Source organism: Triticum urartu, chromosome 3A (assembly GCF_056163025.1).
Source record: "Triticum urartu cultivar PI428250 chromosome 3A, HENAU_Tu73, whole genome shotgun sequence".
Classification (NCBI taxonomy): domain Eukaryota; kingdom Viridiplantae; phylum Streptophyta; class Magnoliopsida; order Poales; family Poaceae; genus Triticum; species Triticum urartu.
Window position 1 is genome coordinate 468,653,738 of NC_141875.1, and position 26,841 is coordinate 468,680,578.

General features: G+C 45.4%; 3 protein-coding genes across 3 annotated transcripts; 2 read left to right on the top strand and 1 right to left on the bottom strand.

Annotated features, from left to right (window-relative positions):
* The first annotated feature begins 12,642 nt into the window (after positions 1 to 12,642).
* On the top strand, positions 12,643 to 15,454 carry LOC125544417 (uncharacterized). The gene is made up of 3 exons (XM_048708108.2): positions 12,643 to 13,037; positions 13,201 to 13,382; positions 13,947 to 15,454. Exon 3 carries the CDS (start codon positions 14,015 to 14,017, stop codon positions 15,173 to 15,175), a length of 1,161 nt encoding a protein of 386 aa, XP_048564065.2. The 5' UTR covers positions 12,643 to 13,037; positions 13,201 to 13,382; positions 13,947 to 14,014; the 3' UTR covers positions 15,176 to 15,454.
* A 2,841-nt stretch (positions 15,455 to 18,295) lies between these two features.
* LOC147980116 (uncharacterized) lies at positions 18,296 to 18,872 on the top strand. The gene is made up of 2 exons (XM_087515484.1): positions 18,296 to 18,465; positions 18,566 to 18,872. The coding sequence occupies exons 1-2, from the start codon at positions 18,296 to 18,298 to the stop codon at positions 18,870 to 18,872; spliced, it is 477 nt and encodes a 158-aa protein (XP_087371610.1).
* A 1,321-nt stretch (positions 18,873 to 20,193) lies between these two features.
* LOC125544418 (vesicle transport v-SNARE 13) lies at positions 20,194 to 24,619 on the bottom strand. The gene is made up of 5 exons (XM_048708109.2): positions 24,311 to 24,619; positions 24,154 to 24,212; positions 23,731 to 23,919; positions 21,901 to 22,071; positions 20,194 to 20,617 (listed from the first exon to the last, which is right to left on the bottom strand). The coding sequence occupies exons 1-5, from the start codon at positions 24,402 to 24,404 to the stop codon at positions 20,465 to 20,467; spliced, it is 666 nt and encodes a 221-aa protein (XP_048564066.1). The 5' UTR covers positions 24,405 to 24,619; the 3' UTR covers positions 20,194 to 20,464.
* Between the last annotated feature and the right edge of the window lie 2,222 nt (positions 24,620 to 26,841).

Sequence of the window (26,841 nt, forward strand, 5' to 3'; positions counted from 1 at the left end):
TCTGCTTCTTAATTTCTACCAAATCCTTTGCTGGCATCCTATATGGTCTCTTTGATATTGGCCCGGTGCCTGGCAATAGCTCAATCAAAAACTCAATATCTCTATCCGGTGGCATGCCTGGCAACTCCTCTGGAAATACTTCAGGGAAATCCCTTACCACTGGTACTTCCTCCTGCACAACTCCTGTTAAGCAATTTACTTGAGTCCTCTTCGGCACATGTCGGGATACATACTTGATCCTTCTCCCTTCTGGGGTGGTAAGAAAAATTGACTTACTAGCGCATTCAATATTTCCTTCATACTTTGATAACCAATCCATGCCTAATATCACATCCAATCCTTGAGATTCCAATACTATTAGGTCTGAGGGAAAAACATAGTTATCAATCCTTAATGGTAACCGATCACACCATAGACTAGCCACATACTCTGCTCTAGGCGAGGTTACTAACATGGGTGACCTAAGGGCTTGGGTTGGTAGGTTATACTTATCCACAAATCCCCTGAAGATGTATGAATGCGATGCACCAGTATCAAAAAGAACGAGTGCAGTAAATGACTTAACCAGAAACTTACCTATTACTGCATCAGGCTGAGCTTCAACCTCCTCCACGCTAACGTGGTTCACCTGTCCCCTATTAAAAGGGTTCGGCTTCTTTCCAGAGCTTTCATTGCCATTTCCATTTTGTATCTCAGGGCATTCATTGGCATAATGTCCGGTCTTCGAACACTTAAAGCAAGTGACTTGGCTCAGGTCCTTCTTGGCTGGGGTTGATGGATTGGTGCGATTCTGGCCATTGCTTCCTCTATTTCCATTTCCATTCCTGGTGTCATTGTGATTGTGCGAGCTACCTCCTCCATGGGTATGCTGAAAATGTCCTCCCGGTCTAGGGGTAAAACGTGGCTTCTGCTGAGCTCCTGAAGTGTACTTTCCTTGTCCATACTTCCTCTTGCAATTCTCAATTTGCTGCTGCTTCCCTTCAATCATAAGAGCACGATCTACCAACTCCTGGTAGTTGTTGAAGGTTGCTACCATCAACTGCATGTTCAACTCATCATTCAGTCCTTCCAGAAACTTCTCCTGCTTAGCTACATCCGTAGCGACGTCATCTGGGGCATAACGTGCTAACTTATTAAAGTCCTCCACATACTGGCCAACTGTCCGTCCTCCTTGGCGCAAGTTGCGAAACTCACGCTTCTTCATGGCCATAGCTCCTGCTGAAACATGCGTAGTACGAAAAGCCTACTGAAACTGGTCCCATGTGACAGTGTCGACAGGGAAAGTGACTGTGAAATTCTCCCACCATGATGTTGCTGGTCCTTCAAGTTGATGTGCAGCAAACTTCACCTTCTCCGCATCTGTGCATCCTGCTGTGGTCAACTCTCTAGCTGTCTTGCGGAGCCAATCATCTGCTACTATCGGCTCGGTGCTACTGGAAAACACCGGCGGATTCAGCCTAACAAAACAGGCTAAGTGGTCAACTGGTGGTGGTGGTGGTGGGTTGTTGTTGTTGTTGTTCCCTTGATTCTGATTCTGGACTAGCAACTGCATCAATGTGTTCTGCTGCTGGATCAACTAAGTGAGCTCCGGTGGAAAGGTAAATTCGGGGTCACGTCTTGGAGGCATCTGAGGGTTTAGAAAATATGAGATGTAAGAATAGAGGGGGTCTAAAAAGAGAACACTACCCATATGCACATGAGGCAAAATCAAACAATTCACTTCATTCAATCAAACAAGGGCATACAATCGATCTAACTATCGCAAAAGTGCTCGGACTACTATATTTACATGGTGGACTACTACTACTGATGAGGTGGTCTACTAGAAATATTCTTCGGTTGCAGACTCCATGATATCTGCTCCAGCTTCATCAACATAGTCATCATCGCTTCCGTCTGGATCCGAATCGGTGTCGTCGATGATGATGTAGTCTGCCGGGCTAATCTCCTTGGGTTCTTCGTCTTCCTCTACTGGTGTAGGGCCTCCCATAAATATTCCGATCTTCATTGTTAGGTCGACATTCGTATCCACCAATACTTCAATTTCTTCTTCATAATCTTCACGTGTAGCCTTGAGTTCTTCCTCCAGTTCCTTGATTCTAGTCTTAGCCTTCTTCAGATCTATCATGTCGGCACACATCTGGTTCTCCTGCCGTCGAATGTGCTGGTTTAGCTCCTGGATAAAAGCTACAATTGATCTATCCTTCCTGGTGCTGATCATCTCCCAGTGCTCATCTCGGCGCCCACAAATCTGGTAGATTGTATCCTTGAGGTCATTGCGGTAGACTTCTCCAATGCGTCCCATGGCGATGTGAGCTGCCATGCTCATTCCCAGACTCCAAGTTGGTGCATCAAAAAAAACTCTATGGGCTCAGTGACTGGCATGAACGTCCTTCCTGAAACTTGAACTTGAATCATCCAGCGCTCTTCTTCAGGTAAAGTGGCGTTGTAGGTTCCGGTGAAGCTTGGTATTCCTATGTTCAGATATCTAATGACTTCCTTCAAGTGACGTCCAAAGGGTGTATCTTCATCTGGTTGCGTGAACTTATTCCTTGCATCGGCCATCCTAAAGAGTAGAAAAGATGAGAAGTCAAAAGAGAAGAGAGTGAATAGTGATCTAGGTCTCTAACTTAGTGGTCGTGTCCTACAGTCAGCGTGTGCTCTGATACCATCTCTGTAGCGACCAGACCTCAAACAGTCTGATCTTTGTGCTCCGGTGTCATCCCTGGATCAGTAATGCTGACACCACACAGTACTCGGAGGATTTATAACAGAGTAGCAATCACACACTTATTACATCGAGTGTCTCAAACGAGAACTTATTACAATAAATATGGCTTAAGACCATCTAATAACGATAACAGCGGAAGGCTTGGAAGATAAGTGAGTCCATCAACTCCAACGGCATCACTGAGTATAGAACCACGACCTAAAAACTCCTTAATCGTCGTCTGAAAAGTCTGCAACATTAACGTTGCAGCCCGAAACGGGTCAGCACATGAAATATGCTGGCAATGTAACACATAGAGGGTAAGGAATGAAACAGCTATACTATATGCATATTTGGCTGGTGGAAAGCTCTATGGTTACAGTTTTGCGTAAAGCCAATTTTTTCCTACTACAACGGAATAAATTTTATTTAACTATCATGGTAGTTGTTAAACATTGAGAATGGTTGACAGCATCCTCAATCCCAATTAAGCATCATCATTAAACAAAACCCAACAAAATTAATTTAGAGTAACATGTTGAGATTCACATGATAATCCAGGTACTAGATACTCAAGATGTCCATAACCGGGGACACGGCTAACCATGATTAGTTTATTACACTCTGCAGAGGTTTGCGCACTTTTCCCCACAAGACTCGATCGTCTCCATTTGGTTTCTCGCACTACAAGGTATTTGAGAAGACGGATGACCGAGACATAGTCTTTCAGAAGCGCTAGCACCTTACGATCGGGTAGACCGTACCACCTACATCCCCTACATCTGCTAGTCTACCATTGTAAGAGTTCGCACGACTTAGTCAACTATGTTAGAGCCCATAATAGCTTGTGGTTGCACACGGAAGTTTCTAGTATGAATAGTCTCATGATCACTTTAAGCCTGGGTGGCGGTCCAAAAGAAAACAGGCAAGTCCTGGAATACCCAGGTGCCTCAATCCACCCAGATGTGTGTTTAAGTTGCCACCTTAGATAAACCATTAATTAACAAAACTCACATCTGTCATGGATATCACTCACCCAATCCACGTCTACTAGCATAGCATGGCATAATAAGCAAACGCGAAAGTAACTCCCAAAGGTTTGATAATAAACAGGTAATAGGTACTACCTCAACTACTTCCCATCCCACAATTTAATTAGATCCTAATCATGCAATGTGTGAGGATTTGATCTAATGCAATAAAACTGGGTAGTAGAAAAGGTATGATCAAATTGTTACTTGCCTTGCTGATGATCCGCGAAACCTAGAGATTCGAAGTAACAAGCGACGCACTCCGGGTATTCTATCGCAGACAAACAAACAAGCATACAATAAGTACTCATCTAATGCACGGGTAAAACTCAAATAAGAGATCTAACCAGAAGGTTCAACTTAAGAACTCCGGTTTGCAAAAAGAATCAAATCGAACGAAACAACGAAAGTCAAACGGCGAAAGAAAACAACTTCGTTCTATAAATCTGGATCTAGGGAAATTTTTACAGTAGAAAAATCTTGTTTAAGTTGGTTAAACGGATAGAGGGTTTCGAGACGAAACTCCAGGCGCTTGAATCGCCTGATTCCGATAAACGAGCGAAAAGTTATACTAAAACGAAAATCGGATCAGGAATCGCGATCAGAAAAATCGCGGATTTAATCCGAGAAAAAGAAAAAAACGACGAACGATCGCTAGAACGAACGAACGGACGAACGCTCGCTATTTAAATAAACCGGAAAAACCGATCTATTTAAAAAACTGAATCTAAAAAAATCGACGAAAAACCGACGGTTTTTCAAAAAAACTAAAAAACGGCGCGGAAAACGAGGCGGCGAACCTCGGGCGGCGTGCGGCGGCGGCGGCGTCCAGCCGCGCGGCGGGGCGGCGCCGGCGTGCGGCGGCGGCGGCGTCCGGCGGCGCGGCGGGGCGGCGGCGGGGGGGCGGCGGCGGCGGCGCTCGCGCTGGCGGCGGCAGGCGCTGGGGCTGGGGCGGCTTAGGGTTTCGGCTGGGGCTGGGCCTCCCCCGGCTTATAAAGGCTAGCCGGGCCGGAGTCCTAGTCGGACACGGCCCGTAGGTCGGTTCGTTTTTTTTATTACGCGCAGAAGAAAAATAAAAAGAAATACTAAACGGACTTCAAAAATTCCGAAATAAATTTTCACGGGCTTATAAAATCAAGCCTCACAAGGTGAACATTTATTTGGGGCCTAAATGCAATTTTAAAAAACGCACATTTTTCCTAAATTCAAATAAAACTCCGAAATAAAATCTTATTTGATTTTATTATTAAATCCTCAATATTTCTTTATTTTGGAAAAGTCATTTTATTCCCTCTCTCATATTTTTGTAATAAAAATAATTGGCGATAAAATAATTAAAATCAAATGATCCTATTCTCAAAATTTGAGAAAACTCAAATATGAAAATAATGAAATCCCCAACTCTCTCCGTGGGTCATTGAGTTGCGTAGAATTTCTAGGATCAACCAAAATGCAAAATAAAATATGATATGCAATGATGATCTAATGTATAACATTCCAAATTGAAAATTTGGGATGTTACACACTACCATTGCCTGAACAAACCATCGAACTACCACCGTCACCGTTCCTTTATCAGAGTCGGTTTGACCTTATCAATGACAGCAAACAAGCATTCTGCACTTGCCCCTAAGTAGCAGCTCCCTGGAGTTGTAGTAATAGATATGTAGCGACTAACACCAAATCTAGTCTAACCTCGCCGCCCTAAAAAGACGATAGTAATCTACGCCAGAGCTCTGTCGACTATGCTGACATTGACGAACGCAAGGAGTAGTGGCGTAGCCAGGATCAAGCGACGATCCGGGCCAAGCTCATGCTACCGTAATGAACAGTGATGAATAGTAGCTACTGTATCTACAATTAACAAAGGAACTTGCTGCCATGCCGCAGGCCATGGCCGGTGTAGCCTGGGGCCTGGCTACGCCATTGTCAAGGAGGATCGAAGCCTAGATGACAAACTCGAAGGAGAAGTGCCGCCATCCTTCCAAATCTTAAGCTGAACTATTAAGGGAACGAGGGCATCGGGATTCCCCTTTCTGCAACCAGCCGTCAGGGTGATACAAAAAGGGAAAGGTGAATCCATAGACTCGTCCATGAAGTCTGAAGAGAAGAGTTTGTTCCAGCCACCGAATTGTACTGAAGAAAACGGTTGGCACAGATAAAGCTATCACAGCCTAACTCGCGCATGGTCGCCATCTGCTCATCGAAATGTTGTGCGGTTCAACACCCTTAGCCCCATGTATACGCACACCCCTCGAAATTGTGGATTTGTGGAACCGATGCGAATGACGAAATCTCAAAACCAGATGGCCGGCCACCTGCGTACGCCAGGTTATATGGAGATAGTAATACGTATGTAGATGCATTATATTTTAAATCTCAAATGATAAGTGCCACATATATGACATGAAGCAATCCGGATCTGACATTTTTTACAACTTAAGTTGCCATCCGAAAAGAAAAAACAGACCTAAAAAGACAAAAACTTGCCATTCAAAAATAAAGTTGTCATGCTTGACAACTAAAGTTGCCATCCTCGCGTCATTAAACTTGTCATAAAAAATATTCAAAATTGTCATGTATTTATGTCACGCATGTGGCATTTATCAGGATCCTTTTAAATTCTACGGCAGCCGGGTGAGCGAGAAGACATGATAGAGTGTGCAATGATGCAACCCAACGTAGAGATATATTCTATGCAACTTGCAAAAGTATACTATATACAAAACGGACGATGGCATAAATCAAGTAGTTGGACCTGCACTTGTACCTGCGGTCAGTTCTCTATGATGCGCCTACGACTGAGTCTGTTTGCCCAAGAACAATGTTTGGCAAAACGCAACGCCTAATGCACACAGCACACTGCCAAGATGCCGCATGGCATCTACAAAAATTTGTCACAAGGTTGCAGAAAGAGCGATTGGCCATCGTAAAAAGAAAACAATGGAAAACTTAACTGTAACTACGAGGCTACCCACTAGGATCCAGTAAGTAGTGCTCATGAAACAAGGACCATCTGCTAATGAGCTCAAATGCTTCCAGATGAACGGTAAAATTTAAAAGAATGGTAAAAAGTTAAAGATTTCTGAAAAAAAATACGCCAAACTTTGACAAATGTTTTGTGTGCTTGTAAAAAAATATGATGAAATGACATTCTTGGAAGTCGTGGCAAAACAAACAAAATAGATGCTCCAAAAATGCTATTTTTAAAGCATTTTGGAGTCCTAATTTTCTTTTTTGCCATAAGTTCCACGAATATCATTCATGATAAAAAAAATCAAACACTCAAAACATTTATCAAAGTTTGCCAGAAAAATCAGGATTTTTTACTTTTTATTTTATAATTTTACCATTCATCCCGAGATCATTTGAGCTCGGGAGCAGAAGAGGGCTTTCGCCTCTACGTGCACCTACTTGTAGATGGTAAACTGAGGTTTGTTCATCAATATGCATGGCGATCTAGCAAAGATTAGGGGGTTTTCGGTCTGTGTCACTATTGAACTCAGATATTCGAGGTCTGCCACTGAAACTTTGTGAATTTAGCCTCTCACACTATCGTTTACGAAGAGATTAGGTGTCTGCCTTTCGGTATCGTCTCCGCTTGTTGCCGTCTACTTTGAGTAGTTTCTTTAGGGCCGATGTGGGGCCACACTTCTTCACCATGTCAACCACGGCGACAAGGAGAATTGTTTGACCATTCCAGCCACCCGCGCGCGGGCGCGGGCGGCGGCGGGAGGGGGGGGGGGGGGCTACAGCGTATCAAATACATATTTTTTGGTGGGCAAAGCCTCTTTTCTTCCCGTAATTTCCACTCGCGTTCTCCCTCTGCTCCTCCGACACTTTTAATTTCCACGGTTTTAATCCTAGACATTCATTTGTATTATATTCTATAGGAAATTTATCATCCACACAAACCTCTTCAAGAATCCATTATATATTTTTGTGATGCAATCATACGGATTAAAATCATGTAAGATTAGACATATCATTGCACTCTTGGGCATGTCTTGTTTTAAATCATGTAAAATTAGACATATCATTGCACTCTTGGGCATGTCTTGTTTTGTTCTGCGTTTTTAGAATGTCATAAATAAAAGAAGACCTTCGGCTGGGAGCATGCATGCTATCTCCAAGTTGATGCATGATTTAACAATCTTTTATACACTTGTATACATTTTCGATACATCATTATGATTAGATCTAACATGGGACGATGTGACTAGCTGACTATCAAATAAAGCATTCTCTCTTCTTTTCTTTTCTTTTTTGCCAGGGAAATAAAGCAGTCTCGTATACTCCCTCCATCTCAGTTTACAAGTTTTACACGTGTACCTAGATTGTCAATTTGATCAACTTAATATGAGGTATATATTTCAAAAAAATATCATTAGAAACTTTAGATATTCTATTTTCTAATGATATAATTTTTATGTTAAATAATTTATTTTATATAAATCAAATTGACGACCTAGATACACGTGCAAGATTTATAAACTGAAATGGAGGGAGTACTACTAAAGCAGTCCACGCGAAAGAATGCTGCTCAGCAGCTTGTATACACTGTTTGAAGTTGTTTATGTATTCATATTTTAGGGTGGAACTCACCGTTTCTTGATTAAAGATACGATGAAATGTCTAATCAAGCTGGTTTATGTGTTGCACGATTAATTAATAAATTTATGATGTTTATGATAATTCTTCAGTGACTACTTGTGCTTGCATATTAATTGATCGTATGCATCCTCTCCCGTCGAATTTTTTACATATTGCACGAACTATTTGCTTATGTGCCTGTAAGCTCAAAATCTATGCATTTAAAAAAAAGTATACTATTGTGCAGACTTTCGCTGGGAGAGTATGGCAAATCAAATGTTTTTAATGGCAATTTCTGTTGTCGCAAGGATAGAAAATTCCTTCAGCAAGCATGGCAAATTCTGGCGAAAACATGAACTGAACGAACTTGCCATGCTTGCTAAAGAAGTTTTCCATCATCGGATAATATAAATTGCCATGGAAAATGTTTGATTTTCCATGCCCTCTGAGCAAACGTTCGCTGGTTATCAAAATTCATTTGTAGAGCCTGGATAGTTATCATCAATCAGGAACATCATCAAGCTATAGGTCACATATAAGAGTGAGTTGTTTGCCCGACCTCCCATATCATTCTCCCTGCGTTGTCGGAGATGGCTATGTATCCATTTCTCATTCATGGATGGAGATTCTCGGTGTGGCGGCTGCCGACCGTGCTTCAACAGGGAGATTGAACTCATGCTCCGTCGGTCAGATCTGCTACGATTTGATCTGTCCTCGCTTGGGTTGACATTGGCGAGTGGTTGGAGTGGCAGGGGAGATGCTTGAGCGCAACAGTTAGGTGGCCTTCCATGCGGCTTGTCACCCTTTGGGTGGTGGGTGAGGCTGGTCTTCGGGCTTCGGGGCGGCAACCCTGATTGGTGGGAGTCATGAGTACTCGCAACGGGAGCTGTGACTTTGGTGCTAGTTTGTTGCCTTGGCCGATTGGGCAGTGCGGCAGCTGGTGATTGTTGTGTTGGGCTACACTGCGACAGGTATCTCGGCGACCGTCTTGTGCTCAAATCTAGGGAGGTGGGGGTACTTTTGCAGGGGCTAGAGCCTAGCCTAGCTCAGCCAGTGCCAATGGTGATACCATTGGTGCGCCATGTCCTTCTTGAAGGTGTCCTTGCGGTTTCTCTTCCCTTCGTGTACTCCATGTGAAAACCTTTTTGTTCTGCATCAATCGTTGGTGGCGCTCTAGTGGCATGACCTTATCGAAGGCATCATCTTTTGAGTCCACCATTCTCTTCTGGTGGCGGAGTGTTGGCTTTGGCGGTGATGCTCGACAATTGCTGAGTCTGATGTGTTGTGGTGCACATGTGTTGGCTCGGTATGCGGAACGCTCGTCGGTGCCGTCTTGAGTTGTAGGGTGAGCTCCTGCCCGTCGAGTATGGCAAGTCTCATCAACGAGGGACAGGTGGGCCACTCCGGTCATGGGAAGTGATGCAGGATGACATCTCTGGCAGTCTTACTCTCTATACTTCCTGTAAGATTTTCACAAACAGGTGTATAACCGTTGTATGAAGGTTGTCTGTAATGTATACACGCAACTAGAGTCATGTCTCAAAATAGACAAGCTACAAACAGACTATCGTATACATTGTCTTACAGAACCAATGTACTAACAGGCAGGGGCGAACCTACGTATACATAGCCGGTGTCACAGGACACCGAGAAGAAATTCATCTTGTGTTGTTTGTAGGCCATGTGTTGGGCTTGGACACCGGTAAAAATCACAGCTGGAGACCGGTTGGACGTTGGTGAGGAGCGAGCATAAGTGAAATGTGCAGCTAGTCTGCGGCCACTAGCTGGACACCAGAAGGCCGCTGCAGATCGCCAAATAATCGAAGGAAATGTGTACGGCCCTTGGTAATTAAGCTCGCGGATCTCTCTCCAATACGTGTATATATCTCAAATTTCTCTGATTTTTGTAGTCTAAATTGTACGACTAGGGTTATCAAATTTAAGCGTATTACAACTAAGAAACAAATTGTTGTGATTTGACTATTTCCCTTAGTGATCCGCATTTAATTGAATTTTGGATTAGCCGACCGCATGCGGTTGTAGTAAGAGACAGTGTGGAGCAAGTTTAACTTTGTAACTTCAATCAATATGCTTAATTTACAAAAGTAATGGAACTTGTTGAGCACTTGCGATAACATAATAATCAGTGAATTATTTCTTGTTTAAAGTTCTTATATTTTTCAGTTTTACACACCCAACTAATATTTCAAGTAAAATGCTTCATTTTGATAAGAATTTTTACCATATTTTTCTAAAGTTGTGTCCCTAAAAAAATTAAGTTGTGGAGTATGTTACTTTTTAGTGTAATATTGCTTGGTATCCACCATGTCTGGTGTATATGTGGACACCGGGAGGTTTTTCTTCTGGGTCCGCCCCTGCTAACAGGTACAGTATCCCACGCCTCCACCACTGCTTATACTGCGGCCCTACTGTACAAAAGTTGGCTTGGCCTTCTATAAATAGAAGGCATCAACAAACTAACAAAGATTGTTAACTAGTAATAAACCTAAGTTCATAGTAGTGCCAAGAAAAATAATAGCAGGTGAGCATGATGGTAAGCGTACGTGTGACGACAATATCACGTGCCTCCCAATCAAAAGAGCTAGTACATGACAAATCAATATGTTGGGAGCAAACTAAATAACTTACGTTCACTAGATCGATCGACAATGCTACTTTTCCTTGAAAGACGATAACGTCCTTCCTAAAGAACAAGATTATTCAGACCTCTTTCCTGCTCTTATTTTATTACCTGCACAACTTTGTACCCATCCTTACACAATGGCAGTATCATATTCAGAGCAAGTTAAAGCCTGCCATGTGCACAAATACTCAGCACTAGTTTAACGACCAACTCATGCTTACTGTTGACTGAGGGGGTTAACCAACCAACATGTCGTCACTGCCTCCCACAGCTAACGCAAGTGCTATGCTCCAAACTGTCAAACATCTCCATTTGGTGAGAGATTATTATTTTCAAAATAAAAATAAAAAATACACGCATGTAAACAAAGCTCTAGACTCCAAATCTTGCGAAATCGGTTGCCTATCATCATCAATGCGTGGTCCTCTACTCTACATGACCCTATCATATACAGAGATTTTATGGGCCCTCCTATCTTGTTTTAACCAAAATAAAAAAAAGGATGTGAAAACATGCAAGCATTAGATTTCTCTTTGTTTTTTGGGGGGTCTTTGTTTCCCTCTCCTTGCTTTGTCGTCATGGTTTTGTCTGCTTATCCCCCAATTTGCATCTACTCTCCAACAACCTGATGTAGATCCCTTGTCATCTTGCTCTCTGTAAAAGGATTTCACTAAGATCCATGTTGCCTCACCGTTAACTTATATACTCCTTATATATACTAGCCGCAATGAATCATCCATGGCCAAGAAAAGAAGATACACACAAATTACTTACGAGTGGTACCAAAAGGTGTAAGCGAGAGGGGGCCGGGCAAACCAAATAAATAAAGTAACAAAAAGTTACTGCTGAAACGGACAGGAGAGTGTGGCAGTCTTCTGATTCTTCAGCCTGAGGCCTCCTTTGGTTTAGAGGAATTTCATAGGAAATCTAGATGATAAGATTTTTATAGGATTTTTTTCCTTTAGAACCCTTTGGTTCATAGGAATGGATTCCTATTCCTACATAGGATTGGTTCCTATCCTTCACATTTCATAGGAAAATAAAAAAGAGGCTAGACTCAATGAAAAAATTCCTTTGATGTCAACCAAATGACATCTTGTTTCCTATTCCTACTCATAGGATTTTCTATGAGATACATGTCATCTCATTTCCTACAAGATTTCTATTCCTATGATAATCCTATCCTATGAACCAAAGGAGGCCTGAATCTGAATCCAAAGGCAAAAAAAGCTAGCGGAGCCCCAGGAACAAGCAGGAAAGCTTTAGGTCAGAGGCCAAATTAAGCAAGTGGGATCCTTTTGCTCGATCTTTTCTTAGAAAACTTACGAATTGCCCCCTGCCCCTGCATCGTCGTAGATGCACACAACCCATCTCTATTTCGTCGAAATGTTTAATTTGAGCGCATGTACAATAATGTGTCTCGAAGGCCTAGGAGGTTCGGTTCTACTACATGTAGTGCGATAGCTAGGGTAAACCCCTGCACTGCACTGCAGATTACGTACGTAGGTAGTGCAAAAAACAAAATGAAGCATTGTTGAAAACAGAAGCGTAAGCTGTGTAAGATACATAAAGATTACAGACTTGGACAAGTATTTATGAGAGCGCGTCATCAGCTGTGCAACTTCATGTGCTCTGCTGCCCACTCATCATCATCCTTTCCCAACTGAACAGCCCCACAAGAAAAGAGAACGCTATGCTACGCTAGAGAGAGGAAGAGAAACCATCCCATATGCTTCGACTACTCTCGTTTTCCACACAGAGAGGGCTTGCTACTGCTATACATAGAGTCATCATAGACACATAGACACAAGCTTAGCCATCTATAAAAGAAGAGCCCCATATACTGCCATCAACAGGAGGACCATATCCCACACGTATGATCTGTACTGTCTTCTCCCTCTCCTTCTCAGAGCTACTAGCATAGATCCAGAGCTTCTTTCCCGGGAGTAAGCTAGGTTGCTAGACCGGCCGGCTTGCTCGATCAGGTCCAAAGCCATCGATTGATCAATCATCTGCTCTGTTGCCATTAGAGTGGTCTACTCCTCTCTGCAGGACACAGGTAGGTCTACATCTATCTACCCACAGTGTCTAGTACTTCAAATCTCCGGCTACATCTTCTCCTCCTCCTCCTTTTCATGGTAGCTTGCTTGGTTGGGTCTATGCATGAAGAAATTTTCTTCTTGTTGGCTCGAGGTCTCAGGCTCTTTCTTGGCTTATTCCAGGTCGATCGAACCCGCTGCGCGTCTCTCGGCCTTGGTCGCCGGCGTTTCTCGACGGCGTGCTAGCTCCCTGACCAAGGAGTTGCCGGCCGGCCTGGGAATTGGATCAATCTTTCTCCATCGCGGCGAAGCTAGCTGGTGCCTCCCATTGTTGTTCCATCCAGTCATCCGGTTTCATCTCACAGGTATGGCGAGTTCCAAAGAATCTATACGCATATTAACTAGCTAGTACTAGTAGCAAATGCATGCACACTTAATCAGGCTGCTTAGTACTACTGAGTAGTAGTACAGTGTACCATAGAGTCCTATATATTACGGCAAAATATTTGAGGCCGGCGGGGTGTAATAACCTACTCCTACTTTTCACATAAAGATACATGTGCATGGCAATACGATTGAGTACGATTTTGTAGATTATGGACGCATGTTGTGGTATGTAGAGGCGATTCTTGAGACTGGTAGTAAGTCGTAGAGTAGTGCAGATGGCGGTGTAATTATGGGGTTCGGGACATCTCCGGTTTCTCTCCCCCGGCCGGCCGTCCTTGTCCGCCCATCAATACCACGCCCGCGTGACACTGTTCCCTGACGTTCACGTTTCCACCCCGGCCGCGGCCCACCCCCCTCCACTCCATGCCTCAATTTTGATTCCCTCCTCCTCGATCGTAATCTCATCATTCATAGTATCACTCTGGCTATTTACAGCCGAGAATAATATGCTGACGCTTTCATTCTCTATTATGTACGTGCAGCCGTCCCAGAATCCCTGCGCCAGTCGCTGGATAGTTAGCTTCTCCCGGGCGGCAGCGGCGTTGCGGCGATGGACACCTTCGGCTGGTCCGGCCCCGGCCTGCACGACGACGCCTACCTGCCGCGCCCTGCGAGCCAGCTCAGCTGCGGCCGGTTCGACCTGGACGACGCCTTCCTCGGCCAGCTCCAGTGCGACTTCGGCGGAGGAGGCCAGGTGAGCTCGAGCTACGGTGCTGCCGTCGGAGGCGCAGCGGGGGACTCGACTAATAACGGCCCGCTGGGCTTCTTTGGCTCGGGGGTCGACGTGTTCTCGTCCGTCGTCGACGGTGCCAGCGCGCACGACGGCCTGCTCGACTCGGCGTTCGCCTTCTCCAGCGTGCTCCCGTGCGGCGGGGAGGGTGACCCCGGGGCCGTCTCCAACGGCGCCATGTTCTCCGGCTACAGCGGCACCACCGTCTGTAACATCTCCTCCGGGGAGTCCAACAACTACAGCGGCGGCGGCGGCGGCCACGACGTAACCGAGGTCGCGTCGCCGACGTCCACCATATCGCCCACCACGACGTCGCACCCCACGATTACGTCGGCACAGCAAGTGCTCCACGTGAGCCGGAAGCTACCCGCGGACGACTGCCCCGCGGCAGCAACGGTACACGCCGGCACAAAGCGGAAGGCCCCCACCACGACAGCGACGAGCATCACGTTCGGCCAGGACACCAACGCCGGAGCGGCCGGTGGGTACAAGCCGGACATGGAGGCGATGGCGCAGGTGAAGGAGATGATCTACCGCGCGGCGGCCATGAGGCCAGTGAACCTAGTCACGGAGCCCCCCGCGCAGGGCAGCAGCAAGCCACGGCGCAAGAACGTGCGCATCTCGAGCGACCCGCAGACGGTGGCGGCCCGTCTCCGGCGGGAGCGCGTGAGCGACCGCCTCCGCGTGCTGCAGAAGCTCGTCCCGGGCGGGAGCAAGATGGACACGGCGTCCATGCTGGACGAGGCCGCCAGCTACCTCAAGTTCCTCAAGTCCCAGGTGCAGGCGCTGGAAACCCTAGGAATCACCAGCAGCAGCACCGGCGCCAGCGCCGCCGCGGCCGCCAGCACGGGCAGGTTACAGTTACACTCACAGCAGCATTATTACAGCAACAACCCTGGGTTTCTCGGATTTGCGAGAAATAACAACAACATTTCTTCCGTCTTCAGAAATCCCAATGGAAATTCTGCCAGAATGTTGTAGTACTGTTCAGTGTCGTCTATACATGTTGCTGTTTCGTACTGTTTCAGGTCGTCGTGTCAAGACTACGTACGTGGTTAAGTAGTGCAGTACTGTATACATATATATACTAATTAAGGTTTAGTGTCGTCGTGTACTTTTGTCCAGGATTAATTAATTTGGATCGATCCGCTGCATCGTGGAAGCAATTCAGCTGTAGCGTGAGATCGAGACCGTGCCGGTGGCAGGACATCATTATGTAAAAGGAAGAAAAATATGAAACTATTGAGATATTCATTTGTATATTCTACTGGTAGAATCAAAGTGCCTGGGACACGACCGGCGTGGCGTGCATGCAAAATCGTACTAGTAGTGAGAGGTTCTCTTCCAAGAGTTAGGGCATATAGAATGGTTGATAAAATAATTTTATTTTAAATCTTGCAATTTAGAAATGACAAAAAACATGTCTACAATGGGTCATCTTTTAGCATTATCTTCAATAACTAGCTATTTTTAAAAACGTGATGAGACAAATTGTGCTAAGAGATGATCTCTTGTCTTTTCTTAATAAGAGAAGACATTTTTTTTATTATTTCTCTCTCCTTCACCTCATCATTTATCCTACATGGCATTCGTAAGACAAAACCATTGTACATTGCCCTTATATCCTAAAATAGCATAGATACTAAACCCTACATGCATGGATCGTTTGTTTGCTGCACATGCATGCATGCGTCATGATACTCACACAATGGTTGAGCTAGCATAGGTACTAAATACTTGTCTTAAAAATGATTGTATCTAGTATTTCTGAACGGATCATAGATATTATAATAGCATAGGAGGTTAGTTTAGAATGGTGATGGGTGTAACTATGTAAAGCGTTTATACTGCATGCATGCATGCATGATGATTTCTTCCGCTCAATCATCGTCCGATTGCTTGCTACACATGCATGCATGACGTCAGTTGCAGAGCTACCATAGCTGCAAATGTGAATCATTGGGTACATGGATGAGGTCCCAAACATGGCAAACTTGCGTGGCGGTGCATTGGTCGGCCTCCGACTCTCCGTATCTTTTGTTCCAGTTCCGGGATGATTAACCAGCAGTCTTCTTCTCCTTTTGCACCCCACAAATGCAGCGACTCCAGGTGCGAGTGCAAAAAGGAGATAGCTAGGTGAGGCGAGGAAGATATGTAGCTAGATATGTAAGGGCATGTACAATGGGGGCAGCATCATGTCCGACCCCAGTATCCATGTCGGAGTAAATATATGAAGCATCAGTTTGAATAACTAGCGTGGTCCATCTTGTACTCTCTCTCTCTTTATCATCATCTTCTTCCTTTAAATCAATGGCTGCGCATGTCCTGGTGCTTTACTCCTTGCTTTTGCTTCTTCTCTCTCCCTTTCCTCTTCTTTTTGGCTGAAGCACCAGACTCCTCTGCAAGAGACCGCTAGCCTCTGCAAGCAGCACTCTTTTTCTCTCTCTCGTCATACATCCGACGTGAAACGGCGGGGCAGCACTCCAGCTGGAGCATTGGCCATGCCCTAAAGAAAGGCTAAGCCTTCTTTTCCCTATCAAAGATGGATGGATGATCTAGATGCTACACCTATGATCTATCTCCATATCTAATGCAGTAGCTATGAATATATGTAGTATATATCCTATATCCCGTGTCTTTTTATCTTATCTGCAGCGTGTAATGCTGGCAGCTGGACCAGGCTTTCTGCTGCGTGCTGATGATAAAAAGAAAAGCGTGGGAATGAATTGGGATTAAGTTAACACGGAAAGGCCCTTTTGCGGCTGCGATAGCCTGGTGCGGTGCATGCATGCATATGATACTATGCTGTATGGACTGACGCGTGCAGAGCCAGCAGGCCCGGTAAAAACCCTAGACGCGCTGTCAGTCGTGTCCGCCGGCGCGGTGCATATGCAAGAACCGCTAGACCGTACGTACGTACTACTCCATGTCTCCATAGACCATAGGCATCATCGTTAACACTTGTAAGTACGTAGTGGCGGAATGGGAATCATGACACACATGATTAAGAGCTGGGGACGCAGTGCAGTGGCAGTGGCAGCAGGAATGGCATCGCAGCATCGGTACCACCACATCCAAAGACAAACCACAGGCGCTCGCTTTGGTTTGGCTGCTACAGCGGCGGCGGCGGCAGCCCGCGCGCGTCGCCAAAAGACATTCTCTCTGGGCGGGGCTGCCCCCCATCCCCATGTGTGCCGCTGCCCCCATGGCATGTGTGCCACTGCCACGGCAGGCCGCAGTCTGCATCTGCTCCCCGCGCTCGCTGCCACTTCTCTCTATCCCTCACGATCCACCGCCCGAGTTCCCGTCGAGACCCAAGCCCAAGCGTGCGCCTTGAGAAAGGCGCGCCCTCATTGCTCGGCACATGCACGCGGACACGCTCTCCTTCCCTCCCTGTCTGACTGTTTTCTTCTGCATGATTTCAGGACGCGCCTGTCCGTCAGCCGTTGTTTTGGCTCGAGGCTTTTCTCGTTGCCTTGCCTCTCCGTGCAACATACCGACCCGATCGGTGGCTGGCTCCGCTCCGTACGTCATTCGGTCCAGTGGCCGGAGAGGATGATCCAACATGGTGTTGACGACGGGTGGGAACGGAATAATATCGCGCGCGGCGGAGCAGGTGTCGTTTGATGGCGGCCCTGGACGGCAACTCATTCTCACTGTATGAGCCGATGTTGCGTCTAGTCCAGAGGATGAACGCTCTCGGTCGATGAATTGCATGCATAGGATGTGTTCATTTGGTCAAACGCTTAGAGCAACTTCAATTGACCGACCCAAATGAACGGCGTTTTTGTCTGTTTTTTATCTGTTTGGGTCGGCCGCCTGTCTGCCGTCCGCCTTCTTTTACTTTTGGGTCGGTAGTGTGCCCAACGGGCTGACACATTTTCATGACCGCGTGTGTTTAACATCGTGCCGCCGCCTTAATTTTAGCGCTTCAGCGCGCGGGAAAGGTTCGTGCGCGGGGAAAGCGGCCTAGCGCGCGCTGGTTTTGGCGCTCCAACGCGCGGGAAAGGTTCGCGCGTGCGCCGCGGCCAACGCTCGCTATAAAGAAGGCGCTCCCTCCACACTCTGTCGGCCGCCCACTCTCGCCGCCTCTGCGCCACCATGTCGATCCGCCACCTGCGCGCTTCGGATTTTCGCGGAGTTCGCGAGCGCCGCTCCGGCGCCTTCTCCACCGAGATCTGGTTTCGCGAGAAACGTCTCGTCCTCGGCACCTTCGACACCACAGAGGAGGCGGCCCGCGCGCACGACGCGGCGGCGTGGCGCCTCCTGAGGCCTCGTCGGGAATTTTCCCAACGTGTCGAGCCAGCGGGCGCAGGATCTGGCGCCTCTTCCGCGGCTTTTCGCCGACGAGGATCGTCGTGTCCATCGGAGGTGGCAGCGTCGCCTCGCCATCGCAGAGAAGGACGTGGAAGCCTTGGTGCTGTGGTGTGGAGGCTACCCGCAGGACATCGTCGACGAGCGTCAGTTCTACAGGCAATTGAGATCAGAGAGGGACGCGAGGAGGAGGGAGCGAGCCGCCTATCGGGAGGACAAGCGTTCGCGGAAGCAGACATCTCAATTGAAACTGAAACTACAAGAAACGTCGGGTTGGGACTTTGAAGACGAGCAGCTTGCTGGCGCCTACCTTCAAACGTCGAAGGAGAACATTACCGAGTCGGAGTCAGAAAGTGAAGAGTAGTGGTCTTTTTCTTTTATCTGTGTACGCTAGAACTATCTATGTATCCATTTTAATCTAAAAAAATGACCGACGGTGTCGGCGATGTAGCAGGCGGGCGAGTGTGTGAATCTAATGTGTCACCGACCAGCAGGCCTAGTGAAGAAAAAGGGCGAGCGCGTGCGTTCGTCTTGTGTCCGCGCCGACGCAAATCAGGCTCAAAAATGTGCCGAGAATAGGTCGGCAGACGGACGAAAGCGGACGCGCGTATCGACACGTTGGGCCGGCATTCTTGTCCGCGCCGATTCAAACGGACAGCCGCGGACGAAATGGGTCGCCCCATTGAAGTTGCTCTTACCACCGTCAACAGTGATTCCGCAGGCGGCGTTCGTTGGCTAGCTTGCTCATCATCACCTGACTGGAGGCCTAGCCTCTTGGGACTCTAAAACTGTTCCGAGTCGGCGTGAGGCTGACCGGCTGTCCAGACGGTGCAGCGCCGCCTACGACGTACTAGTAGTACGCCATGACGGCTGATTTGACCACGCAGCGCGCGGGGCATTCACTCCGTTCCGTTCGGTTCAGCACCCGGTTTCCGTTTCAAAACCATCGAAAAGGACTGCTCGCGTCGCGCTTCTCTTCTTTCTTCCGGGTGGTGGTTTTCTGTTTGCAGCCGTCACGAGGTAAACCAATCCGCCCGCGGCTTCCTTGTGAGGAAACGGATTCCGGTTGGAGGACGTTTCAAGCTTCTGGAACCGAGTTCCATCGATGCCGCTTCGGAAAGCTTCGCGAGCTCACACAGCTGGAGATACATGCAACGGCTTCGGTGACGCTTTCCTGTTCAGCATTCGCAGGCCACAGCGAAGAAAGATGCGATCCCCCCTTCGAAAGAGTTCTCTGGCGTTCCTTCCTTCCCTACAAGGAAAGTCGTACGCATCATCCTCAAGCCTGGGCGTCGCGATCAAGCCCTGATGCTGGCCTTACCCGAATGGGCAGCATATCAAAGCCTAAGATACGGCCCTATCGCATACGACCCGCCCACTTGCCCACCCTAGATCAGATCAGCCACCCTCCCTTCTGCATGCACACCAGCGCACCTAGCTGCCCCACGCTGCGTGCACAATAATTCACAAGATGTCAGTCGCAACCCAACCTCGACAACGATAACGAACTGAGTGCAGAGCTGGCTAATCACAATAATTGGACGGTGGAAAACGACTACAGTTCGGGGATCAGATTCTGGGAGGGATTACACGGCCTATATACGGTGTAACATGACAGTATGCACAAGCGACCTCGAATGTGTAAAGAACAGACAAGTACTGAAGAAACATATGCAAGCAGGTAGTATATCAACACAGGTCATCTTCTTTTTCACTTTTGTTTTTCTCAACAGTTTTACATCATATAAAATGGTCGGGCACAACTGACCTCCTGACACGAGTGTTGCTATACATGACATGCCAATGAACCACTCATCAAATATTTATAAACATGTTTGGGGAACCAATGAACTTCCGAGGGACAATCGGTGGGTGTCGTCCAATGTACAGCGTTCAGACAACCTTATCACACAATTTTACTGAACACATACAATTTGGAGGACCTACCTGGCTGGCTCAGTGAGCGAGCTTAAAGTAGAGTATGATAAGGATGGCCACAACAAGAGCTGAAATGATTCCACCAATGATCCACTTGTTCCTGTCCATCCTCTTTGACATTGCCGACAGGATTTTCTTGCTCTTTCCAACATTATCATCAACCCCATGCAACTGTAAACAAGACCAGACTCATGTCACTAACACAACTATGATTTTTTTTTCTTTTGAATCCAATAGAGATAAGGATAATAAGTAGGAGTAAATAAGAAGCAAATCATGGTTATTGCTAACATTTGCTTGTATGCAATGGTGTTAGCAAAGTTAACATAACATACTAACAAACTAACAAATAAGGATGAGAGTCACACTATTTCACAACTTCTATTATGTAACTAATAACTGATGAATTTTGCAGGAATAAAAATTCTGATATTTCAACAATTGTATCAATTATCATGGCATGCATATGCTGCTACTTGAAGGAATGCTACTATTTGCTCTTAATAATGTAATATCCAAGAGAATAACGGAATAGATATTTGTTTTAACTTCTAATATTAGCCAAATTCCCAAGTGGCCAAGCCCTTGAATTGCTGGGACTGAATAAATGATCTTTTACAGGCTTTTATGCTATCATCACTCAACAACCGTACAGCGACACATTACTAAGCTAGGTACCAGAATATACTCACTATTCATACACAAATAGAGCAATGGGATGTCATGCAAAATAAAACACAAGGTCATGCTGTAGAGTATCTTCGATTACACGCTAGAAATTCTAGATAATGCACCTAACTGATTAAATGAGCACAAAGATTGTGATATTTCAAGAAATGCATCAATTATCATAACATGCACATGCTACTAAAGGGGGAGATCACCCACTGTTTGCTCTTTATACCCAGGAGAATAAACCAATGAGATATTTGATTCACTTCTAAAATATACATTATGATGAATCTAATTAAACTAATTTGGTGTTGTAGATGTTGATATATCCTCCGATAGACTTGGTCAAAGTTTAAGAAGTTAGACTTGGGACAGAACTAGAACTTCAATTAATTTGGAGTGCAGGAAGTAGGTTATAAATAATACTAACATTCAATGGTCGAGAAAACAAAAATTAAAAGAATTGCTCAAGGTGGAGGCACTTTCAAAGCTATTACACTGCACCTAACAGAATTTAATAAACTAGAACCACCAGCACTCTATTTTGATAATAGATCCTGCATTCAACACATGAAAACTATGCTTATTATATTTAGCAAATTATCAAACCTAGAACCTATATAATGGGCTATAGCAATCTGATCTCTATCAGTAGTGCCAGAAATAACAACTGGGCTGGAAGGAATGATGAACAAAAGAGCTATATAGCCAACAATGGTTTGCATAACATTTCAGTGAAGTATATCTAAACTACAATAAAGCAGTTATGACTGAATACATACAGTATCGTGAGCATGCAGTAGTGACTGCCGTTGTTGATGAAGGTCCTGAAGAATTGACACACCAAGTTCTTCTGTCTCCAGCATAGTTCTTCGGCTCTCTTTAATTCTGTCAGTGGACTGATTCAGTCTTTCAGTTGTCATCATCAACCTTCCTCGCTGATCAGTGGACACCTGAGCCAGGAAAGAATTCCCAAGTACAGCATGAGTACTAAAACTAGCAAACATCAAGAACTTTGACACCACTTAAGAAATCAGAACAAACATAATAATACCGCATTATATATACACTTCACATCAATAGAGAAATATGTCAAGACAGGGAACACTGTTTCTACAATACAGAAAGACAACATTGCAAGAACTTGCGATATCCAGGAATACATAAAGTGGATAACTCCCTTTTCCCGATATATTAAGCAGCTTTTCAAAATGATTGAATCGAGACTACATTTTCTTTTATAATGCAGTAAGAAGAGGTACAATTCTCTTTTTGTCTTTTGGTTCTGAACAGATACCATTCTGCACAGCAGAAATGATTTTCCCCTCTGCAGTTTACTTTCTAATAAGGCTACAGAAACAAGCTATGCAGCGAAGCAGTATCTTGAAGATACATCTACACATTGTAGTACTCATTTATTGGTCAAAAGGGGCATATTTATAGGAAACGCCAAGGAGTTATTGTTTCCATCACTGTTTCCACTGTCACTTTGCATAAAACAATATCTTCATTCAGTAAAAACAAAGAAATACAACTCAAAATTACGAAGCAATCATAGTTAGTGAGGGGGGATACAGATACAAGTCCTAATGAATTCAAATCAGCACAGCGGTGCAATGGAAGAATATGGACATTTTTGAGAATCAAAATCCAGAAATAAATTAAAATAGGGTATAATCAGTTATACACTTTCTAACTCCAGCATTCAGTGGCGGAGCATGAGCCAGAGGACAATGCAAAAGTAAGAAATTGTTCATGTTAGGAAAACTCAGCAAAGTATGTAGAGTGCCTCCTTTGCAGCTCAGCAGGGGTGGTCAACTATTGGTTAATGAGACAAAATAAAGCCACTGTGGTGGGCATCTTGGGAGAAATGTCATTGTGATCTTCATTATTTGGGGTGAATTGTCACTGCAATCACCATCATTTTAAGAAACAAGGTCTTCTTTGCAACCGCATAAAATAAAATGCAATTTAACAGACTAGATAAGCATCCAAACATGTCAATATGGGGAGAATGGCCCAATTGACAAGGCAATTGTAGTGCGGTATGCAGTACTTAAGTTCATATTTCGCATGCTGTCAGATAGTACATCACAGAATTGTTAACCGTGTCACTGCACACAATCTAAACATAACCAAGTAGTGTGCAGCATTCTAAAGTACAGCTTTACTAACAGCATCACAGCTAAGTAGTCCAAGAGAAGTTCAAAATACAGTATATTAATCTAATCATAAGCGCCAATAAGATTCACAATATTGTTAGTGACCAATATTAGGGATACTGCCACAATTGAATAAACAATGGGTATGTCTAGTTCTCATCTGGATGAGAAACAAGTAAGTCTCATCTAACTCCACCATTTGATTTTACGCGGAGATTCGTGTGGATTTTTTTCTTTTACTTTCTTGCTTGATTAATTAAACAGTGTGGGAGTTAGATGAGATTTTGTTAATGCTCATCTAATAGTACCACATATTAGATGTCACTAAGTTTTGATCATCATTTCAGCACCAACCTAATCACCTAATAGTACCACATTAAAAGGTATAAATAGAGTTAGTTATTCACAGTATCTATGTGGCAATTGAATTAATAGGAATAGAGAGCTCACCGCAAGTGTGTCAGCCATGCCAGATTCAAGGAGCTCCTCCTTTGTAGTTTGCCTGGCATTGGGCGCCGAGATCCTCTTGAGCTCGCTCTTGAGGTTGTTAAGGTCAGATTTGTACTCCCGCAGCTTAGCTAGCAAACCCGCTTTCACGCTCGGCGGCGTATTCCTAGCCTCCAGGTCCATCCTCCGAATCTGTAATAAACACATGAAAGAAATAAAAATCACATACTGCCATGTGGGGCAGTGAAACAAGGGCATATAGGACCTCATAGCCCAGACAATCTACAGAACTTGCCCCAAATCACACATTCACCTACACCTCCCAAAATCACATCCTAGTTTCCCAACGGCAGAATGTAGGGCAGCAGAATCGCATAGGCATGTAGCCAAAGGAACCCCATAAATAAAAATAAACCTAGTATTTACCAGCGATTCAGCTTCCTGCACGCCGGACTGGATCTCGGAGAGCCTCTGCTTCTTCTTCTCTGCATTAGATCTCACCGCGTTAGACAAAACCAGCCGCGGGGAGAAGGGGGGAGAAATCCCCCGGTACAATTACGCATGGGGGGCGGTGGGCACGTACCTCCATCGAGAGCGGAGGCGGCGGTGCATTTGCGGGAGAGGGAGGCGGATTCCTCGCAGTACTGGCGCTCGTAGCCCTCGAACACCTCGCTCATGGCTGCTCCCCTCGATCGCCTCCGCCCGCGCGCACAGATTCCCCCCTCCGGATTCCGCGCCCAAATCGTCCGGCGGCGTCGAATCGAGCGGATGATCGAGACGACCGCAATTCGATCCGGGCTGCTTCACGAGGGGGGCTCCGGGCGTTTGGTGGAAGCTTCGATTTTGGTCGGGTAGGGATTGGGGGATTTGGGGTGGGGGTCCGATAAAAGTACGGCTGCTTCGCGGGCTGGCGTGCGGATTGGCACGTTTGTATCGTGTGTTAATTGGGACACGGTGAATTTCAAAATCCAAATATAATATAAAATGAGACACTGCGTTGTGGGTCCTACCGGTTTATCGGTATCCTGTCGTGCAGCAGAACTGACGGCGGTAGTTGCCCGCGCAACACCGCACACACAATAATGTAAAAACGGTCGGTTTAATCCTGTTTAAACCCACTAAAGTGATCTAACCGTTCAATAATATGCTTTGTTTTTTTAATAAACTATGAAGCTAGTTAAATCTAACTAAACGAAACTTGCGGATGCCGCTTATTTGCAATTTACATTGCTAACCGCCACATGAGGAGATAACTCCCCGTTGGCCGTTCCCCCGGGTCTCTTCACCCATTTTCCTCTATCCCCAGTTCCCTACAAACAGGCGATTTGGGAGGGCGATTTCCCCACAATGTGCGTCGGCAAGGTCGCGGACCCCTTCCCTCTCTGCCCGCTGCTCCGGCGACCCGGGGAGGGGGGGGGGTAGTTCTCTCTTGGCTTGTAAATAGTCATAGGGGTAGGGTTTTTTGTTGCATTGTTGGGGTGGTGGGGGCGGTGCCGAGAGAATAAATCTACATCGGCTTCATTTCCACACCGGCGGCGTCTGAGAGTTATGTGTCATGTCTACTCAACGGTCCTTCAGATCGACGGGATTAAGTTTGTTTCTTTGTTAATGTAGGCGAGACGACAACGTCGATGTCTTCTTTAGATGTTTGTGTCCTCCTGCTCAATCCTCGACGATGCGGCGTCCCCTCCAACGTCATTGAGGAGCATGGCGTCCTTGTTCAGGAGGTGGCTGACGGTTACTCCTTTTGGTGGTGGCTTCAGTGTGCAGAACATGATGGCCTAAGTGGAACAAGGGAAGTAGTCCCTAGATGGCGGTTCTAGCCGTCTTTCTCGACGATGTCAACGTGAAGTTCCGGTTCCGAAGTCAGAAGGGCACGGTAGCAACCCTTGGCTGATATGGGCGAGCCTGGTCTTCGGTTCACAAAGCCCCGACGACGATGGTGCTTCTCTGGCTATGGCAACGATGAGACCTTTCTTCGATATGTCTGGCGAGCGTCTCGATGGTGTTGGAGGTTTGATGATGGTTTGCCATTTACGGCGTGTGCAAGGAGCCCTTAGTTCCTGTTTGTTTTTCATCTCCCATGGGCTTTGTCTTGCAAGGTTTTTAGGATATCTATCATGTTCATGTGTGTTTCGTTGTTTCCATGTTTAACGGAATGCATGTTTACCTTAAAAAACACCACACAGGAGGTGATATATGCCATCTATACGTGTTGCAATTTTGTACTAATCTCAATTTAAAATTACAATAAGTACTTATTAGATCACAGAGAGTTGATCCTATTTAACGTCTTTGAGCGTCAAATAGTGGAGCCTCCGCCAGCAAACAATACGCAACGAATTAGCCTTGTTTGGGGCTCCGCTGCACGCATGTATGTTGTTTAGTTTATTGTTTTTTTTGGCTTTTCTCTTTGTGGTTCCTTTTTATTAGTATTGTTTGTGATTCTTTCTTTTTAAGTTTTTATTTTTTTTCTTTGTTTTTTATTTCTTTTCTTTTCCTTTCTCATTTTTATTTTATTGTTTTCTCTTCTGATTTGTTTTTTATGGTTTTTCCTTTTGCGTTTTTATTTTCTAATATATGATGAGTATTTAAAAATACACACTGAACATTTGTTTACTACTCCATGGTAAGTTTTTTCTAATATATGATGAACTTCTTTTAAATTCACATCGAACATTTTGTTTAGTATACCATGAACTTCCTTTAATGTCTGGTGAATTTTTTTGTTATATACAATTATTTTTCTAACAAATATTGATTTTTTTAGAGAAACATATTGAATAGTTTTTCTAATATCTATTTTCTATTTGTTATATTGGTTTTAGTTATTTCACCTCTATAAAAAACCGTCATGAAAACCATAGAGAAAAAACGAAGGAAACCAGCTAGCTCAAATGAGCTCACAAGTATGGGCTGACCAATTTGCGCCTCGCTTCAGGCGTCTATTCGACGCTAAGATGCGTCAAATAATAGAACTTGTGATATATATGACCCATTGCAGGCGTTATGCCTCGCCTAGCTGACTGCATGCGCCTACATGGGCATGGCCCAGCGCCCGACAAGTCCTGAACCAGCGTATGCATGGACGACAGTTTTCCCCCGATATATTCC

What these genes read in the sequence shown, in the direction of transcription:
- LOC125544417 (XM_048708108.2), top strand. Translation starts at nt 14,015, where the DNA reads ATGGACACCTTCGGCTGGTCCGGCCCCGGCCTGCACGACGACGCCTAC.
- LOC147980116 (XM_087515484.1), top strand. Translation starts at nt 18,296, where the DNA reads ATGTCGATCCGCCACCTGCGCGCTTCGGATTTTCGCGGAGTTCGCGAG. An exon ending in GCGGCGTGGCGCCTCCTGAG is followed by an intron (nt 18,466 to 18,565) that starts GCCTCGTCGGGA and finishes TGTCCATCGGAG; the next exon opens with GTGGCAGCGTCGCCTCGCCA.
- LOC125544418 (XM_048708109.2), bottom strand. Translation starts at nt 24,404, where the DNA reads ATGAGCGAGGTGTTCGAGGGCTACGAGCGCCAGTACTGCGAGGAATCC. An exon ending in CGCCTCCGCTCTCGATGGAG is followed by an intron (nt 24,213 to 24,310) that starts GTACGTGCCCAC and finishes GATCTAATGCAG; the next exon opens with AGAAGAAGAAGCAGAGGCTC. An exon ending in GCATGGCTGACACACTTGCG is followed by an intron (nt 22,072 to 23,730) that starts GTGAGCTCTCTA and finishes TTCCTGGCTCAG; the next exon opens with GTGTCCACTGATCAGCGAGG.